Source organism: Prionailurus viverrinus, chromosome D3 (assembly GCF_022837055.1).
Source record: "Prionailurus viverrinus isolate Anna chromosome D3, UM_Priviv_1.0, whole genome shotgun sequence".
Classification (NCBI taxonomy): domain Eukaryota; kingdom Metazoa; phylum Chordata; class Mammalia; order Carnivora; family Felidae; genus Prionailurus; species Prionailurus viverrinus.
Window position 1 is genome coordinate 81,762,810 of NC_062572.1, and position 19,289 is coordinate 81,782,098.

Genomic DNA, 19,289 nt, shown 5'->3' on the forward strand with positions numbered 1-19,289 from the left:
TTAGGAATGTTATTAGGAAATATTTGCTTTCTCCAGAGTTGGTGTAATCAGAGCGCAGAATGTTCGCAAGCACCGTAGATGCAGGGGAAGGCTTACTGGTGAGGCTATGGAGAGAGCCACCTTCTTTTCAGAAAATATATTTGTTAACTGATGTTTATTTCTGGTCAGCACTCAGCTCCAAATGTCAACCTTTACTGGAATGTGGTTTTACAAACGAAATGTTCTGAGAAGTTGTATGTTACCTTAGTCATACTTAATGGCCTGTTTTCAGAGTCCATTCAATTATACCTTTACTCTCTCTACTTCAGCGCCTACACCTTTTCTTCTTAAAGTTGATAAAACTGTGTTGTACTTCAGAAGAACACTGTTGAACGTGTAAGCAAATGCCAGTTATTTGTATGTTTTATTTTGTGCTCAGAAGGAAGAATACGGGGCCATTTTAAAAGCAAAATTCAAAAATAGGTATTTTTCTTAGATTAATATTGAGTATCAGAGAATGTGCAAATTTTAGTGGTTCAGGTAGGTATCTTCAAGAAATAGGTTAGAAATCAGAATTTGTTCACAATATATAACTGGGAGTGTGTCATTTTACTGTTTGATAGGAGAATAGAAGGATATCTACATGAGTGTGGGTTAGTTTTAGTCTGATTTCTTTTTATTCTTTCCATTAGCATTCAACTGAAAAACGAAGCTTATCTTCAATAAATAAGAAGAAAGGAAAGCCACAAATAGAAAAGTAGGTTCAATTTAATGTTTCCAGTAATAGGAATTGGTAAGAAAGGCAACATGTAGGCTTTGACTATGGGCATGTTTTGTTTATGTAGAATAAATAGTATTTTCATTACATTTTTATTTCTAGGCCTAATTTTTTTAATTCAAAATAGTCAGCAAATGCAGATGATCAAAATAAAGCTATTGTCAAAATATATTCAGTTTGGAGGGACAAAACTCTCCGAACCGTACACTAAAGGGCGAATCTTGCATTTAGATTATACCTTACTAAAAATTGTTTTACTATAAAAAACAGAATTTTAGTAATACTATTTATTGTGTTCTCTAGAGAGCCTTATAAAAAAATGTCAGTAACATGTATATTTTGGGTTTAGGGAGAAAATTAAGAAAACTGACAACAGATTGAATAGTAGAATAAATGGTATCAGACTCTCAACTTCCCAGCATGCCCATGGTGGTTCTGTGAAAGGTAAGAAAGTTTGTTTTTCTTTCAAATACCCATCACCTACGTGTATTTGGCATGATACCTGTTTTAGTAGCTGTCGAGCTGTGGTGTCAGATCCTGAAATTACACTGTTAACCTTGCGCGGATGGGAATAGCAGGTTCTGAATTAAACCATTCTGAAGTATTAATGGAACTGATTTAGGAAGTCGGAAGCAGCCATAGAGGTGAACCTTTCCTTTGCCACAGTTGTGCTTCCCCACCGTTTCCTTCCTCTGCAGGCCACGGGCTCCTCACTTGTCCACTTCTCGAGCCTGTCCCTGCTCCAGAGCACAGGTCCGAGCACCTGGGGGATCCTTTCAGCCCTCATGGAAGCCTGTCCCTGTCCTTGTGTAAAGTCATTTTTAGAATCTTGTTGACGTTTTCATGTTTTAATGACTGTCCTTTATGGGCTTTTACGGAGTTCGAGGGGAATGCAGACACTCAGATTTTTATTGTACTGGATTTGTATAGTTTCCATTTACCTGCTTTTAAGTTTTCTTTATTTTCAGGTTTTGTATTTATTTGAGAAGTGTCCTTTTTGCTGGTTCATTAATAACTTTTCTGTTTTATGTGTACCATTAATAGCAAAGACAAAAGAGAATAAAAGGCTCCTAGACCCCTAGGAGTATGTTTTGTTCATGTGTGTACCTCCCACATTTGTTGATTGGACTGATTTCACAAATTAAGGATTTTTTTTGATTTAAATTTTATGCAAGTATTAGTACATTCAGTTGTGATGCTACAACATAAATAACCAGAATATATATATTTTTTAATGGAGTGTGTTTTTAAACCAGGTACTTATTCACAGAGATTGAATATTGATACAGGAAATATGGTTACATTTTTCCTCTAAAATCAGCTGGCCAACTTACTGAGTTAACTAACTGAACTGTCCTTGGGGAAAAAATGACATGGGGGGAAAAACACGTCGTTTATGAGTATATTGTAACAACTTAACTATCTTTGAGGTTTCCTGTGGTGGTGGTGGCAGCTAAAAGGAGGAGGAAAAAAGCTAAAATAAGAATGGCAAAAGGTCTCTGTCGGCGGATGGTTGAAAATTACTTGTGGCAGATCTCCCTGTCTCTGTTCTTCCTCCTTCCAGCTCACTTCCTACACTGCCCGCATATTTGTCTCCCAGGTCACATCCTAAATCGGATCATTCCCCAGTTGAAATTCCTGTCAAACGTATCCCGCCCTCAGAAGATCGCTCTCTCGTCCCTCATGTGATTTGGGAACTACTGCTCACTGAAGAAGCGCACAAGTCTTCTATCCTCTTTAGCCTCATACTTGCAGAGAAGTTCTGTGGACTTTGATCTTAGGCAAATGTGGGTTTGAGTCTTGTCCTCCAGTTTCATAAATGTGTGGCCTCTCTGCAGCCTAATTTCTCTCATTTCAGAGACAGGACTAATAACCTGCCGCCCTGGATTGTAAGGATTAAATATGGCAACATCTGAAAAGCACTTAACTAGTGCTGAGCACATAGATGTTCAATAATATAGTTCTTTTCCCTATTCTAAGTTAGAAGAAAACATACACTTGTAGGTTATTAAGAGCTTATAAATAGCATCCCAAACTCCAATTCCTTTTTCTCTTTATTTTCCAATACTCTGAAAATACAACCTCAGGATTTCTTATTAAGATAAACCTTATTCTTTGTCATGAAGTGCGACTATAAATAAAATATACTTTGTACAGCTTTGCATTGATACCAGATGTAACTCAGATGTTTGCTGACTCCAATTTAAAACAACAACAGCAACAACAACAACAAAAACCTCTGTTGATTAATTTCCTTTGGAAATATTAGGTTATAAAGAAGGAATTACCTTTAAGCATTCAGTAAACGTAAGATATATTTAAGGTTTTGTTTCTTTGTGGAACAAATCCTACATGTCATAAAGTAGTAGATAGTGTATTGGAGTTAAAAATGTCAGATCCTTCTGATTGGTAGGTTGTCTGGGTCTTACTTAGTTTTAACTTTAAAATTTAACTTCTATTTTGAGTAATAAGACATTTATAGTGTTGAAAATTCTAAAAACACAGAAGGGACCAATAGTCCCTTACTGCCTCCCTTCATGTTGTGTCCCCGAAAAACAGTGGCAGTGCTTGCTATTTGTCATCTGTTTTCTTTGCATTGTGTTTGTTTTTAAAACCTCAAGCTTTGGGGCGCCTGGGTGGCTTGGTCGGTTAAGCGTCCGACTTCGGCTCAGGTCATGATCTCACGGTCTGTGAGTTCGAGCCCCGCGTCGGGCTCTGTGCTGACAAGCTCAGAGCCTGGAGCCTGTTTCAGATTCTGTGTCTCCCTCTCTCTTTGTCCCTCCCCTGTTCATGCTCTGTCTCTCTCTGTCTCAAAAATAAATAAACGTTTAAAAAAAAAAAAAAAATAAAACCTCAAGCTTTAAGTTTCTCTGCTAGAAGGATGTGTGCTTTACTTCATCTGCATTATTAAGAACTTTCCCCCACTGCATCACCTGTGTTTCTTCCACCCCATTCGTCTGTTGCTGATTGTGGCACCAAGAAGTTTGGGGGCAGTGAGATGGTTGACCTCTCAGTAATTCTTATGACAGATTTCAGTGACTTCAGAGTCTCCAGCTTCCTATAATAACCCACTGTGTTTCTGTCATCTCATGTATCTAAATGGTTCTTAAGTCTACCCGACTTCTCTTTGTTCATAAATACTAATAACCAGGATTTTTATCGTTAGAATAGTGTTTAATATTGTAAGGTTTTGCTTTTCATCTTCTTAATAACATGCACAACCTTTTACTCTTTGAGACGTGATAATAAACAAAAAGGTTTATGCTTCTATTTAAAAGGAGAGTGTGGGGGGGAGCCTGGGTGGCTCAGTCAGTTAAGTGTCCGGCTCTTGACTTCAGCTCAGGTCACGATCTTGTGGTTCATGAGTTCGAGCCCCACGCCGGGCTCTGTGCTGACAGCACAGAGCCTGATTGAGGTTCACCCTCTCCCTCTCTGTCTGCCCCTTCCCTGCTCATGTGCTCTGTTTCTCTTTCTCTCAAAATAAATAAACTTAGAAAAAGAAAAGGACGGTGCATGAAACATCCTTTGGCATAATTGTTTCATGCTCCCCTTCCACACTCTGACTCCATAGGGTCACATAATAATGATTTCTGATGATAAAAATTCCAAAGACTCTGCACCTTCCAGGTGATCAAAAAGAAAATTCTGTTTAGTATAGATTTAGATTTATGTATGTAGTTCTTTGAAAACTGTAAATTATTATATTGGCAGTTTGGTGATGAGAATATTTACTGGCTAATATAATCGAGAGTAAATCATTCTGTAAACTGTGATTTTGAGAAATAGCTGCTTTTTTTTTTAAACCTAGTCTGAAACTTAGCTCTTTGAAGTTTCAACAACTCCACTGTAGTTTCACTGTCTGAGTTGTAGTGAGCAGATAGATCTCAGCTCACCCTCCCCCCCAGGGGCTCCCTGTCAGCCCATCATTTCTGGCTTGAGATTGTCATTGAATCTTTGATTCTCTTCACTGAATTGTTCATTTTGTTCAATTGTTATGCTGGTTGAAATACTTACATGCACAGTTTGCATGTATGCCACAGTTTGAAAGGTTTCATTTTTAGTAGTCCAGTTAATGCCAGGCTTTTTGGCCACCGTGGCACATTAGATTGTCCTCAGGTAGGGGTGCCTGGGTGGCGCAGTCGGTTAAGCGTCCGACTTCAGCCAGGTCACGATCTCGCGCTCCGTGAGTTCGAGCCCCGCGTCGGGCTCTGGGCTGATGGCTCAGAGCCTGGAGCCTGTTTCCGATTCTGTGTCTCCCTCTCTCTCTGCCCCTCCCCCGTTCATGCTCTGTCTCTCTCTGTCCCAAAAATAAATAAACGTTGAAAAAAAAAAAAATTAGATTGTCCTCAGGTGCCGTTGACGTTCATTTGCGTCCCTTTCCTTAGTCATGTTGTGACTGGAAACTCAGAACCTATTACCGTGTGTAAGTGTACTCCAGATGACTTTTCCGTAAAATTATTTCTTGTCCAAGTCGCTCCTCTGCCACTTTTCTTACAGCCTCATGAGATCTTGTGCAGTTTTCCCTTGGCAGTTTGGCATTTTATTACCCAAAGGGATTCCGCATCATCTGCATTCTTAATGACTTTATTCTTTAATATTGATTTACCATCTGAGTGGTGGGTCATCTTTAACAGTACTAACCTCCTTATAATTTAATGCCTTTAAAAGACACAGATTAGTCAACTAATTTGCGTATTACACAAACCATATCTTTTTTCTAACACCTGTTTTGTCCAAGTGATTACCTTTTATTGATTCTGCCAGGTTGCCGAAGAAGTGGTTCACTCATCTATAGTCCTGAAATCTCTCCAGAATTCCTTCTATGGGGATTTCTGTCCTAAACGTGTGTTGGGTGCTTGCTGCGAGGCAGAATCTCTGCTGGCTCAGCTGGGTTTACAGGAATGAATAGAACAGTGACCTAAGGCTGGGCCAGTGCGGGAGTGTCCAGTACTAGGTGTGCCAGTAATCTTTTCTCTGGGCGGGCCCCGAACAGAAACAGCTGATTGGTCGGGGCAGATCTGCACCACAGCCCCCGCCCCACCCCATGTTGGCATCTGGGCGGAACTCGGGGGACTAATCAGTCTACTAGATGGGGAGCATCGTCCTCTGTTTCAAATACTCAGGCATAGTGATTCGACCAAATAAACATTCCGGCAGTCAGTTCTATTCCTGAGTTCTGATAAAGAATGAATTTTCCAACAAGCTCTGAGGAGTTAAAATGTCTAGACTTAGAAAATGGCTCAGTGTGCTCCTACTGAGCAGACCCTATGATGAACTTTAACTCTGATTTTTTTAAAGTCAGTAAGATTGACTTTTCCCTGTGCCTTTGTCTTAAGAATATACTTGTTATTCAATTATTTTCAATTAAAATTGTGTTGTAATAATGAATTTTTACCTCAAGGCCCAGCTTTTTAGGTGATTATAGAAAAACTAAAAGCAAAAACTTTTTACAGCTATAACTAATTCTTTTTTTTTTCTTGTTTTTAATGTTTATTTTTGAGAGAGACACAGAGACAGAGCATGAGTCGGGGAGGGGCAGAGAGAGGGAGACACAGAATCCCAAGCAGGCTCTAGGCTCCGAGCTGTCAGCACAGAGCCCGATGCGGGGCTCGAACTCAACGAGCTGTGAGTTCATGACCTGAGCCAAAGCTGGACGCTTAACCGACGGAGCCACCCAGGCGCCCCGGCTATAGCTGATTCTAATGGTTCAATTCAGAAATTAATATACTTAACATGATTTTTTAAGAATAGAATTGTTATTTTTAGATGTGAATTTGGACATTGGATCTGGACATGACACATGTGGAGAAACCTCTTCAGAGAGTTACAGTTCTCCCTCTAGCCCACGACATGATGGAAGAGAAAGCTTTGAAAGCGAAGAAGAAAAAGACAGAGGTTTGCTCTTTGGAAGGGATATGGGGATGGTGGAGGGAAATGGGTGTTGTCTCTTAAAATCTGTCAAACATAAGTAATTTTATGCTCCTATAACTGTCATTATTAATTTTAAATTTAATTGGTATAAAGGGTGCCTTAATGACCACTGACTTGGAAGTTCCTAGCAGTGTTGATTTTTTTTAAGCTTATTTCACTGCATATGAAATTAAGTAGAAAGAAAAGAGTCATAATAAAGTAGTTTACTAGTATGGAAAGATTGAAAACGTGTATGTTGCTAGAGGTACATATTTATAAGTTTCCTATCTTCTGATGGATTGATTCTTTTGTCATTATAAAATACTCTTTTTTTTTGTCTCTAGTAACTGTTTTTGGCCGAAAGTCTATTTTATCTGACAATAATAGAGCCACTCCTGCACTCTTTTGGGTATTGTTTGTAGGGCACTACTTTTTCCATCCTTTCACGTGTGTTTTAAAATTTTTTATGTTTGTTTGTTTGTTTATTTATTGAGAGGGAGAGAGAAATCCCAAGCAGGCTCCCCGCTATTGGCTCAGAGCCCAGCGTGGGGCTCCAACTCATGAACTGTGAGATCCTGAGCTGAAACCCAAGAATCAGACGCTTAACCAACTGAGCCACCCAGGCGCCCCTTTCTGTCCTTTCACTTTAAGGCTGTTTGTGTCTTTGAATCTAAAGTGTGTCTCTCTTAGGATACAACAGCATAGAGTTGGATTATGGCTTTTGAGCCATGCTGCCCATCTCTGCCATTTGATTGGAGTGTTTAATCCCTTTAATTTTACTGTAATTACTGATAACGTAGAATTCACATCTGCCGTTTTGCTATTTGTTTTCTGTATGTCTTAGGTCTTCACTTCTTCCTCAAATAGAAGATCAGAGTCGGCCAAAAGTGAGACTGTAGTGCTTTCTCAGTGCTTTCCTGGGTTTACATACAGCCCTCGACATTAATGGCTGTATGTAAACAGCCCTGACATTAAGCCATTAAACATGGCCTTCTAGATTTTCAAGAATATGTGCAAGCTTTTCTTTTTTTCTTTTTTTTTTTTTTTTAATGTTTTATTTATTTTTTTGAGACAAGGAGAGACAGAGCATGAACAGGGGAGGGTCAGAGAGAGAGGGAGACACAGCATCCGAAACAGGCTCTAGGCTCTGAGCTGTCAGCACAGAGCCCGACGCGGGGCTCGAACTCACGGACCGCGAGATCATGACCTGAGCCGAAGTCGGTCGCTTAACCGACTGAGCCACCCAGGCGCCCCTATGTGCAAGCTTTTCAAAGCTCCTTGCGGACATCTCATTCTTCAGTTTTTCCTTTTAAGGTTTTTGGTCAGTCTCTTGTTAGTCCCAACTGGTAGTGCTGCCTCAGGCAGCCAGGTTGTTAAACATTCGCTGCTGATTGATTGTGACAAATGCCCTGTGGGTAAGCAGCTGTTAACACAGAGTGACCTGTAACTGCTAGATAGACAATGACAGTTTTTTGGGGATGGGGCTTTAAATAGCTCCACCCATGTTTCTTCTGGTGGCTGCTAGGCGGCTAGTTTTTATAGCTACTGTAGTTGCAAAACTATTCCTTTATAAGGCTACTTCTGAGCTAGAGAAAGTACGCTGGAATTAGGGCAAGTTAAAATGCCATAGTGCTCACTTTTCTTAAGAGATTCAGTAGTTTTTCTTGAATAAACACTCCTCAGATTGCTGTAAGCCTTTAGTTAATTTCCAGAGTTCTAAAAAAGTTGATTTTGACAGTTTTTGCTAGAATTCTTGTTCCTTTTATGCAGGAGTGGAGTGTCAGAGATCCTTACCTTACTATTCTGGAAATGACATTTCAAAAATGTGTATATTAAATGGGGATGTCATTCTTCACACATGGTAAAGACATCTGATTGGTAACATCTTGGTTATGAACATCTGCTTAGTAACATTTTGGTTCTAAGGTGTACCCATGGTAGTAGGAGGTATTGAATGATTTCTCTTGGGCCACCTGAAGATCTGTAGACATCCTTCTACCGTAGCTTTCTGAGACCTGAGCTTCTGTGTCAGAGCGTCCGGTCGGGTCTTCGGGAGCTATGGCCCTAAGTGCTCCTGCATCACATACAAATAAAACCGATCTTTACTGTGCAGCGGTTGTGAAGTCCTATCAGACATAGTGTGCAGTGACTCTACAGACCCCAGTTCTGCTAATCTGAGGCAACAGTGTACTTCTGGTCTGCAGTTTTCTTGTGAAAGAAAAAAAAAAAAAAAAAAAAAGAAATAACCACCTAGAGCTATTACAAAGGTTAAATGAGAGAATTTTTATGCCTTCTCCAGAATAGACCAGCGTTCAGTGTGTTTCATTTCACATGCCATGCCCAATTCTGGAGGACGTACCAGTAATCCTGGGGTTCTTACGCCAATAGTGCAATTTGGCCTCTCTGAGAACTGTGAGGAGTGCATCTGTACTTGGGTTACTTTGCAGCCTCCCTTTCGTGTTGTCAGATTTGGCAAGTTGGTGGCTTAGATGGCGGAACTTGCCCTTTTTAGGATAGGCTCAGTTATCAAGTGGCTAAATGAGCCTTCCCTAAATGAAGAATCATTTGGAATATCTAAAACCAGCAGGGGGGGGGAGATGTCCACTGTGATAAAAAACTCTAATCATTTTTAGAATTTTGAGTACACCAAAAGGTTGCTTTAAAAAGCATGTGACTGGGGCACCTGGGTGGCGCAGTCGGTTAAGCGTCCGACTTCAGCCAGGTCACGATCTCGCGGTCCGGGAGTTCGAGCCCCGCGTCAGGCTCTGGGCTGATGGCTCCGAGCCTGGAGCCTGTTTCCGATTCTGTGTCTCCCTGTCTCTCTGCCCCTCCCCTGTTCATGCTCTGTCTCTCTCTGTCCCAAAAGTAAATAAACGTTGAAAAAATTAAAAAATAAAAAAAAAATAAAAAGCCTGTGACTTTGTTGTTCTGTTGGTGATTATGGGGTTTTGTTTCAAGACTTTTATACTTTTCAAAGCCAGTGCAAAAAAGGGAGAGACCATCCCTGATTTGCTACATGAGTCCTTACAGTGCTCAGAAAACCGCTTGGTATCATTTAAACTCATGGGGCCAGTTACTATGACTTAAGATTTAAAGAAAGCCCAATTCAAATGGAAATTTAGTTGACCACCTGAAAAATATTGTATCTTCTTTGGACTTAAATGTTTACCTTTTGGGCACCTGGGTGGCTCAATCAGTTGAGCGTCCAGCTTCAGCTCAGGTCATGATCTCACAGCTTGCCACTTGAGACCCACGTCGGGCTCTGTGCTGACAGCTCAGAGCCTGGAGCCTGCTTCAGATTCTGTGTCTCCCTCACTCTGCCCCTCCCCTGCTAGCACGTGCACATGTGTGTGTGCTCTCTTTCTCTCTCTCTCTCTCTCTCTCTCTCTCTCTCTCGCAAAAATAAACTTAAAAAAATGTTTATTTATTTATTTTTTTAAATTTACATCCCAAATTAGTTAGCATATAGTGCAATAATGACTTCAGGAGTAGAATCCACTGGTTCATCCCCTACCTATAACATCCAGTGCTCATCCCAACAAGTGTCCTCCTTACTGCCCCTTGCCCTTTTAGCCCATCCCTCCGCAACCCCTCCAGGGCCCTCAGTTCTCTATATTTAAGAGTCTCTTATGTTTTGTCTCCTTCCTGTTTTTACATTTTTGCTTCTCTTCCCTTATGTTCATCTGTTTTGTATCTTAAATTCCACATAGGAATGAAGTCTTAACAATATTTGTCTTTCTCTGGCTGATTTCACTCAGCATAATACACTCTAGTTCCATCCATATTGTTGCAAATGGCAAGATTCCATTCTTTTGATTGCTGAGTAATACTCCATTGTGTGTGTGTGTGTGTGTGTATGTGTATACATATGTACATATATACACACACCACATCTTAATCCATTCATCTGTCAATGGACATCTGGGCTCTTTCCATACTTGGCTGTTGTTGATAGCGCTGCTATAAACATTGGGGTGCATGTGCCCCTTCAAAACAGCACACCTGCATCCTTTGGATAAATACCTAGTAGTGTGGTTACTGACTGGGTCGTAGGGTAGTTCTATTTTTAACTTGTTGAGGAACCTCCATACTGTTTTCCAGAGCAGCTGCACCAGTTTGCATTACCACCAACAGTGCCAAAGAGACCCTTTTCTTCCACATCCTTGCCAACATCTGTTGTTGCCTGAGTTCATTTTAGCCATTCTGACAGGTGTGAGGTGGTACCTCCTTGTGGTTTTGATTTGTATTTCCCTGATGGTGAGTGATGTTGAACATTTTTTCATGTGTCTGTTTGCCATCTGGATGTCTTCTTTGGAAAAGTGTCTATTCATGTCTTTTGCCCATTTCTTCACTGGATTATTTGTTTCTTGGGTGTTGAGTTTGATAAGTTCCTCATAGATTTTGGATACTAACCCTTTATCTGAGATGTCATTTGTAAATATCTTCTCCCATTCCATCGGTTGCCTTTTAGTTTTGCTGATTGTTTCCTTCACCATGCAGAAGCTTTTTATCTTGATGAGGTCTCAGTAGTTCATTTTTGCTTTTGTTTCCTTTGCCTCTGGAGATATGTTGAGTAAGAATTTGCTACAGCAGAGGTCAGAGAGGTTTTTTTGCCTGCTTTCTCCTCTAGGGTTTTGATGGCTTCCTATCTTGCATTTAGGTCTTTATCCATTTTGAGTTTATTTTTGTGTATGGTGTAAGAAAATGGTCCGGGTTCATTCTTCTATATGTCTCCATCCCATTTTCCCATCACCATTTGCTGAAGAGACTGTCTTTATTCCATTGGATATTCTTTCCTGCTTTGTCAAAGATTAGTTGGCCATGTGTTTGTGGGTCCATGAAATGTTTATTTTTTACTGTGTATTCCTCTGATGGTACAGCTACAGATAAAATGCCTTGGATAAGTTATTAATTTTTGGATACTTTTTTGAAAAAAGTTTAGCAAGAAGCACCTCAGTTATTAAGGGAAGTTTATACTAGAACTACTTACTGATAAATTGAATTTCTTCTTTCTAGTAATTGAGCTAATAACACTGTTGACATTCTGTGTCAGTAGACAGGTTCTGTTTAACCTTTCTTGAGAAAGACTGCTGTTAATGATTTGTTTTTAGTATTGTTTCAAAAAATTTTAACAGCTGACTATAGCTACTGTTACCTTAATAAATGTAAACATTTTAAGTAACGTCCAGTTCTGCCTGTATTTATGAGCAAAAAGACATTGAAATAGGCACAATATTTAATTGCATGGTTTCCATACATATTATCGCAGTATCTGGGTTTATGATGTTTACGTGCTGTGAACTGGACTTTCTCTTTTGCCCTTTTTATACCAAAAGTCAGGAAATCCAGGGGAAGTTTAGATTGCAGTTATTTCTGTATACAAGTGTAAGAGTGATTGCAGTAATAACACCGTATGAAGTATAATTTTGTATTTGCCACTTCACTGGTTCTGCTGTTGGAGAAATGGCAGCACTCTTACATTTGTCTTGCTTCTTGTGTTCTAACACCATTTGTTTTATGACTATAGTCGTGGCTTTATTTCCCCGCTGAAATATTTAAGAGTAAGAGCATTTATTCCATTGTTTTCCATTCCCTTCCTCTAGATATTTGGGTTAAATGCAATCTTGTGATTGAGCTCCTTTAAATTGTGTCATGTACGGGAGACATCTGTGAAGACCTTGGGTTCGGAGTACAGAATATAAATTAAGTGAATTGCCTAAAATCGATGAAGGTTAAAAAATATCCAGTCCTTTTCTCAGTAATCAGGTGATACCAAATAAATCTCAGTCTTTGTATTGTGCTTCATTCAGCCTCCAGTTAACCTTTTTGTTGCTGATCTCTCCATGGATTTTTTTTTTTAATTAAAAACTTAATTGTTTTAGAGCGGTTTCAGGTTTACAGTAAAATAAAGAGGGAGGTACCGAGATTTCCCATATGCTTCTGCCACATGAATAGCTTACGCCATTATCAGCACCACTCACTAAAGTGATACGTCTTTTGTCAAGGATGAACCTCCACTGACGCACTGTTCTCACCCAAAGCCCATTGTTTACCTAGGGATTCATTCTTGGTTGTTACACGTTCGGCGGCTTTGGACGAATGTATAATGACTTACATTTACCATTATGATACCCTACAGATCGTTCTCACTGCCCTAAAAATCCCCTGTGCTTCACCTCTCCCCCCAACTCCCCACCCCTGGCAACCACTGGTCTTTTTATTATCTCTGTGGTTTTGCCTTGTCCCGATTCTCTTTTAAACGAAGTCCATAGACAGCCAAAAATTCTTGGCTGTCAGGTAACCGAGGGACACATTTCCTCCACTTCCAAACTTCAGGGTTCATTTTAGATACATAGTTCAAGTTTATTTCTAGCAGGAGATCAGAGTTCCGCTTTGACAGCTGTTTGTGTTTGTCTTCCTTAGACACAGACAGCAATTCTGAGGATTCTGGGAATCCGTCAACAACCAGGTTTACAGGCTGTGGTTCTGTCAACCAGACCGCCAGTGTCAAGCCACCTGTTCAGATTGCTTCTTTAGGAAGCGACAACGGAGGCCTTCTAGGAGACCCCCTACATGCGCCCAAGTATCAGCATATTTCTTTTATGCCAACTTTACACTGTGTCATGCACAATGGTGCCCAGAAGTCTGACGTTGTCGTCCCTCCACCCAAATCCGCTGATGGCAAGACAATAGGGATGCTTGTTCCCAGTCCCGTTGCAATTTCTGCAATAAGGGAGTCCACGAATTCTACCCCTGTTGGAATACTGGGGCCAACAGCTTCTACCGGAGAATCCGAAAAACACCTCGAATTACTGGCTTCCCCTTTACCTCTTCCGTCGGCGTTCCTCCCGCACAGCAGCGCCCCTGCTCTGCACCTGACAATTCAGAGGCTAAAGTTGCCGCCGCCACAGGGGTCCTCCGAGAGTTGCCCGGTTAACATCCCGCAGCAGCCACCCGCGAGTCTGAGCATCGGATCACCAAACACTGCCTTTATCCCTGTCCATAGCCCAGGTAGTTTTCCGGGATCTCCTGTGGCTACCACGGACCCCATCGCAAAATCTGCATCCCAGGTGGTAGGACTCAATCAAATGGTGCCTCAAATCGAGGGAAACACTGGGACAGTCCCTCAGCCTACCAATGTGAAGGTAGTTCTCCCAGCAGCCGGCCTTTCGGCCGCACAGCCACCAGCTTCCTACACCTTGCCGGGCTCCCCGCTTGCTGCCGGCGTGCTGCCCAGCCAGAATTCCAGCGTGCTCAGCACGGCGGCGGCGGCGGCCCAGTCCGCGGGTGCGGGCATCAGTCAGGCCCAGTCGGTTCCTCCCGCGGTTCCCACCCACACCCCAGGCCCCGCCCCCAGCCCGAGCCCCGCTTTGACACACAGCACCGCGCAGAGCGACAGCACGTCTTACATCAGCGCTGTGGGAAACACGAACGCTAACGGGACAGTATTGCCGCCGCAGCAGATGGGCTCGGGTCCTTGCGGTTCTTGCGGGCGGAGGTGCAGCTGCGGGACCAACGGCAGCCTTCAGCTGAACAGTTACTATTATCCCAACCCGATGCCCGGACCAATGTACCGAGTCCCGTCGTTCTTTACTCTGCCATCCATCTGCAACGGCAGCTACCTCAACCAAGCACATCAGAGCAATGGAAACCAACTTCCTTTTTTTCTGCCTCAGACTCCGTATGCGAACGGCCTGGTGCACGACCCGGTCATGGGGAGCCAAGCCAACTACGGCATGCAACAAATGGCGGGGTTTGGGAGATTCTACCCTGTGTATCCAGCACCTAACGTAGTTGCCAACACGAGCGGTTCGGGGCCCAAGAAGAACGGGAACGTTTCATGTTACAACTGCGGTGTAAGCGGGCACTACGCACAGGAGTGCAAGCAGTCGTCCATGGAGGCCAGTCAACAAGGTAATCATGAGAGCTCCCAGAGGACTTGTTTTTGAGTGTGCCCGCTTCTCCCCACCTCACTGAGCGCGGGGAGCCTGTTGTGGCAGAAGGAGCTGGTGTGTGCTCACTTACGGATGGTGTGCTTTCAGTGACAGATCGTTCAGAGGCAAATGGGAAAACATAGCGTAGACCCGGGCCACCCAGCGCGAGGGAGTTGAGGAATTCAGTTTCCAGTGAGAGCCTAAGAACCGTTGAGGCACTTTTGAAGGAACATAATGGGAATTTGTGTCACATGATAGCAGATCTCTTGTTTGCAGCACTTTTTTTTTTTTAAGCTACAGTCCTGTTTTGTAGAGTAAGCGAAATTTTTAAATAGGAAGAAGTGGGAAGTAATTCTAGTCACCCGACAGGTATGATTGTTAGTTATAGTGTGGTACACGTATGCACAGCCGGCTGGCCCCATGCACACTCCCCCCCCCCCCCCCCCGCCCCCCACCACGCTGCCCCTTCCCTTCCCAGCAGATGCTTAAAAAAAGATGCTTAATGCATTTTAAGGAACAAAATATTTAAGCACTGGTTTGGGAGCAAGGGAGTTAGCTTGAACTCCGTTTAATGTTCTCGCCACCAGGAACAAGAAAGATGTTCTTAAATAAGTAGGAGTAAGATCACAAACTCAGCGTAGACGTCAGACTGTTCTCTCTCACTTGGATTTGGCTTTTGTCAGTTTTGCCAAGTCTCATCCAGAAAAGAAGTCTTGAAGTGCGAATGTGTATTTGGCATTTTTAAAGGAAGATTGGGTTTGCTAGCTTTAGGTTGGACTTAAAGCACAAACTTCCTCTTACTTTGGAAGGTAATCCCGTGTGCCATTTGGGACCATAGTAGTGCGGAGGAAGCTGCCTTCTGGCGAGCATGCCCTTTTGTTATCTTGTAGTGGTTTGTGATGCATTGCGTTGTAAGCAGTGACTTAGCAGTTCTGTCTTTCCCGTTTTAGGCACTTACAGACTGAGATACGCACCTCCCCTCCCCCCTTCTAATGATACGTTGGATTCTGCAGACTGAAACGCGTAAAGCTTGACTGCTTAATACCCTGACGTGTTGGGGAGTCATGGTGGGGTGTGGAGGGGAGGAAAGGAAAGGTATTTTGTTTGTGTTTCTTTGTCTATACATTTCCTAGATTTCTATGCACTTGGGGTTTTTCATTTCTGTTGTACTGATGTCCAAAACAAAAAAGAATGCGTTGCTTTTGAGCCTCTGGTCTCCTGGTTCAACAACAGGCTTATCTGTATGATACATGTAATTTAAACCTCCAAACTATCAAAAGGAAAATGTTTGCTGTGCTTTTTTTTTTTTACACTGAATACTTGCTGTGTGCAATGTTTACTGAATCTTTAAAACTGTGTATTTGACCTTTTTTCTTTTTTTTTTTTTTTTTTTTTTTTACAACACTGGTGACAGTCATATGGTTTTGAAAAAGAGAAACTTTGCTTCTTCCCAGCTTTTCTCACTTTCACCGCAAAGGACACACGTCTCCCCGCCACCCCCTTTCCTGTGGCCTGTAAATCCAGGGTGAAGTGCTTCACCTTCATCTGAGAGGAGAAATCAAGTTCCCCAAATCGTGTGTATATATGTAATAAACAGCATCACGTAAATACATATATGCAGTGCTTGTTGTCCAAATCAAAATTCAAGTTAAGTGGAAGAGAGCGGAAGAAGTAAAACCATATGAAACTGAAAAAATATGATGTATGAAGCGGACAAAGAGCTTTTTCTTAAAAAAAAAAACAAAACAACAAAAAAAGTTTTTACTTCGTCATACTTTTTTAGCCTGTTGCTTCAGAGAGACATAAAGTGAACAAATGTGTGAGTGTCGTGTGTGTGTGTGTGTGTGTGTGTGTGTGTGTCTGTGTCTGTGTCTGTGTCTGTGATGACAGTCGACGGCTGATCTCTCTTGTAGTCTGTCACCGTGTCGTGCTAAAGAGACACTACCGGAGTAAAGATTGCTTCTTTTCTCACGCCGACTGTAGCAGTGATACGTTGTGTTCGAGATGTGTGTGGTCTGTTGCAGTCCGAGCGGAAGCTCTGGTTTCTGCGAAAGTCAGGTTCGTTCCCTAACCCGTCTCTCTCGTCGCAAAGTCACTTTGATAAGTTTCCCACTCTGCGTGATCATAATGTGAAAGACTGGCTTCCGAGTGTGTTCAGACAGTAGTAAGCATGTCTGTGTCCTGTCACTAAGTTTAATGCTGCTGTTTTCAAAAAAAAAAAAAAAAAGTTTTTTTTAAAGCCAATCTATGTACTAAATTGCTTCCAGGTAATTTTTGATTTCCTAAAGTGCACTGAGATTATCTGGAAGCCTTGGGTGTATTTTTGGAACTGCTGCATTCAACAGCGATGAGCATCTGCCCCCGTACGGTCAGGGGTTCAGGGTCGGGCTGGTTTTGTTTTCCCATTCCTCAGTACAGAGCAGAAGGGATAGATTCGTGTCGTGTGGGGCAGTGTCAGTGCCCAGCAGAGGAACTTAAATACTTGGCCTGGGTTCAGAAGCCCAACAGATTGCTAGATAAAAGGAAAAACTTGAAGAAAAGAGAAGCTTCATTTAATGCTTCATGGGTAGCATTTATATTTATAACAGCAATGTACATTTTGAAACTAACTTTCAGGGTGGGAGTTCGGGGGGAAGGGAAAGGGGTGGGTGTCAAGGGGTAGATGAAAGCTTTAATTTAAAGAAGAAAGTTCGCATAAAGGAAATTATTTTGATTAAATATATTTTATTTGATCTGGGTATTTTTGGACCACATTATTAAATTAATTGCTAAGCTGCCGTTGAGTTGTTCCAAGTGAGAGTTTTGATGAGCCGCGTATGGGCCGTGTTGGGAACCACTTGCCAGTTGTACTTTATGGAGCTTATTTTATGATTTAAAATACTGTACTGTATATAGGAGGTATGTTACCTTCTCCTTATTTGTATGTTTACCATATACTTTGATATTTGAAATGTTATGTACTGGAAAGGCCACTTATATTTCTAGAACAGATTGGATTTTATGCAACCCTTTTTCCTTGAATTAACAGCAATAAAAAAAATGAAAAACAGCTTAAGAATTGTGGTTTATTGCAGATTTTGTAAAAATGAAAACGAGGAGGGCCTCACACACGGTGATTTGTTTTTTCTTTTTCACGAATCGAGCCGTTTTCCCCTGGGACGTGGGGCGGCGAATCCCGAAGTTTCTTTACCACCTGGATGTTCTTCAGTTTCTTCTCCAGCAGCCTTGCTTCGGAGGTCACCTGTGTGACCACGAAGAGGAGAGACTGTGTTTCCGGGCCCCCCGAGCGCACGCCGCGTGCCCAGAGCTGTGTTTCTGGTTGAGGCTTCCCTCCCCCAAAGTGTAGAGAACACGATTTGCTTTCGCAGATTCATTACGATGGTGTTTTTCCGGGCGACTCTCCGTGCGTTATTGACTAGCTTCTGTTTCACCGGTTCTGTTGGCCGTGACCCAGTCTCCAGTCCGTTTTTACGCAGTCAGTAATTTACGGGGAGACCCTTTCCTCGTGTGCACCATACAGTCACGTCTGGTGGCGGTCCCTGAGGTCTCGTCGCGTGGCCCAGGCCCTGTCTGTCCTATGGTTGTCCCCCAGTATTCACGCAATAGCGGGCACTCAAGGGCCCCAGCTGACCAGGCAGCAGATGATTGTCCAGAGGCATCTAATGAATGTCCCCTCTGGCCCCATTCGGACGGTGGGTTCCAAATGATCACAGCATTCCCGAGGCCCCAGCCCTCCCCTTCTCCCCTTCGGCTGGCACCCATGCACCTACACGTGGGACACGCAAGCCGTAAGCCACCTTCACGTTAATGCGCAGGCTGCCCGTGTCCTTACCTGTGTCCCCTCCTCCCTCCTTTTCTGCCGCTGCACCAAGGAGCCCACGACTGTAAACTTTATCGTCCCCATGCCCTTCCCCTCACATGTCACATTCTCCTCCCTCACACACCGTGTACTACTTTTCTTGAGCTTTATGGAAAAGGTGTCTCGTCCGTAGTCTTGCAGGACTGTCTCTACTGGTTTGGGGTCCTGATGTTACGTTCCTGCAGTGTATTCATTGTCTCCAACTTTCCACTGTTCTGTTGTGTCTCATGGGGGAAAAACACAAACACACAATTTCCATTCTGTCCACAAACATGTGGGTGCTTTTTTTTTTTTTTTTGCTCTCACTGGAGCGTGTTTGTACCATCTCCTGGTTCGTGCGTGCGAAGGTTCTTTAGGATATGAATCCAGGAGTGCCAAGTGCTGGGTTGTAAGACACACAAAAATGCTCAGTTTTCCAGGATTTGCCAAATTGTTTCCCAAGTGGTTTACACTCGGGCCGACAGCATCCGGTCCCTCGGTCCGTATCCTGACACCCTCCTGCAGGGAGGTGACGGTGCCGTGGAAGGCTTGGCATGGGAGGGCCAAGCATACCCTGGAAGAGCCCATGTCAGGCTCTGTGGAGGAGGGGAATGTGGAGAGGGGCAGGGTCCGGATGGTCCCAGTGTAGAAGAGGGGACGCAAGGCAAGGCTCAGGAATGGAAGTGACTGTGTTTTGTGGCCGGGGATGTGGGAGGAGGAGACGAAGGCCGGTGTAGGAGATGGAACATATGGAAAGAGTTGTGAGGTGTGTGGTTCAACAGGTAAAATAGAGTCAAGCTGGAGACTTTGAGGTCAGTTGAAAAATTAGAAATTACCAAGTTTCAAGTAG

At 42.8% G+C, this 19,289-nt stretch overlaps 1 protein-coding gene across 2 annotated transcripts in view; it reads left to right on the forward strand.

Moving 5' to 3' along the window:
• ZCCHC2 (zinc finger CCHC-type containing 2) overlaps positions 1–17,241 on the forward strand; it is a 62,394-nt gene extending 45,153 nt beyond the window's left edge. Inside the window, exons 10-15 of one of the 2 annotated variants that reach the window (XR_007145793.1) lie at positions 672–736; positions 1,107–1,201; positions 6,524–6,652; positions 13,091–14,581; positions 15,552–15,696; positions 16,016–17,241. Coding sequence is in view for 1 of the 2 variants with exons in the window: in XM_047827613.1 (XP_047683569.1) it covers positions 672–736; positions 1,107–1,201; positions 6,524–6,652; positions 13,091–14,581; positions 15,552–15,619 (1,848 nt within the window). In the remaining variant the exon portion in view is untranslated. Of the gene's footprint in view, positions 1–671; positions 737–1,106; positions 1,202–6,523; positions 6,653–13,090; positions 14,582–15,551 lie in introns of both variants that reach the window. The other variant, XM_047827613.1, reaches the window with a different exon arrangement.
• The last annotated feature ends 2,048 nt before the right edge of the window (positions 17,242–19,289 follow it).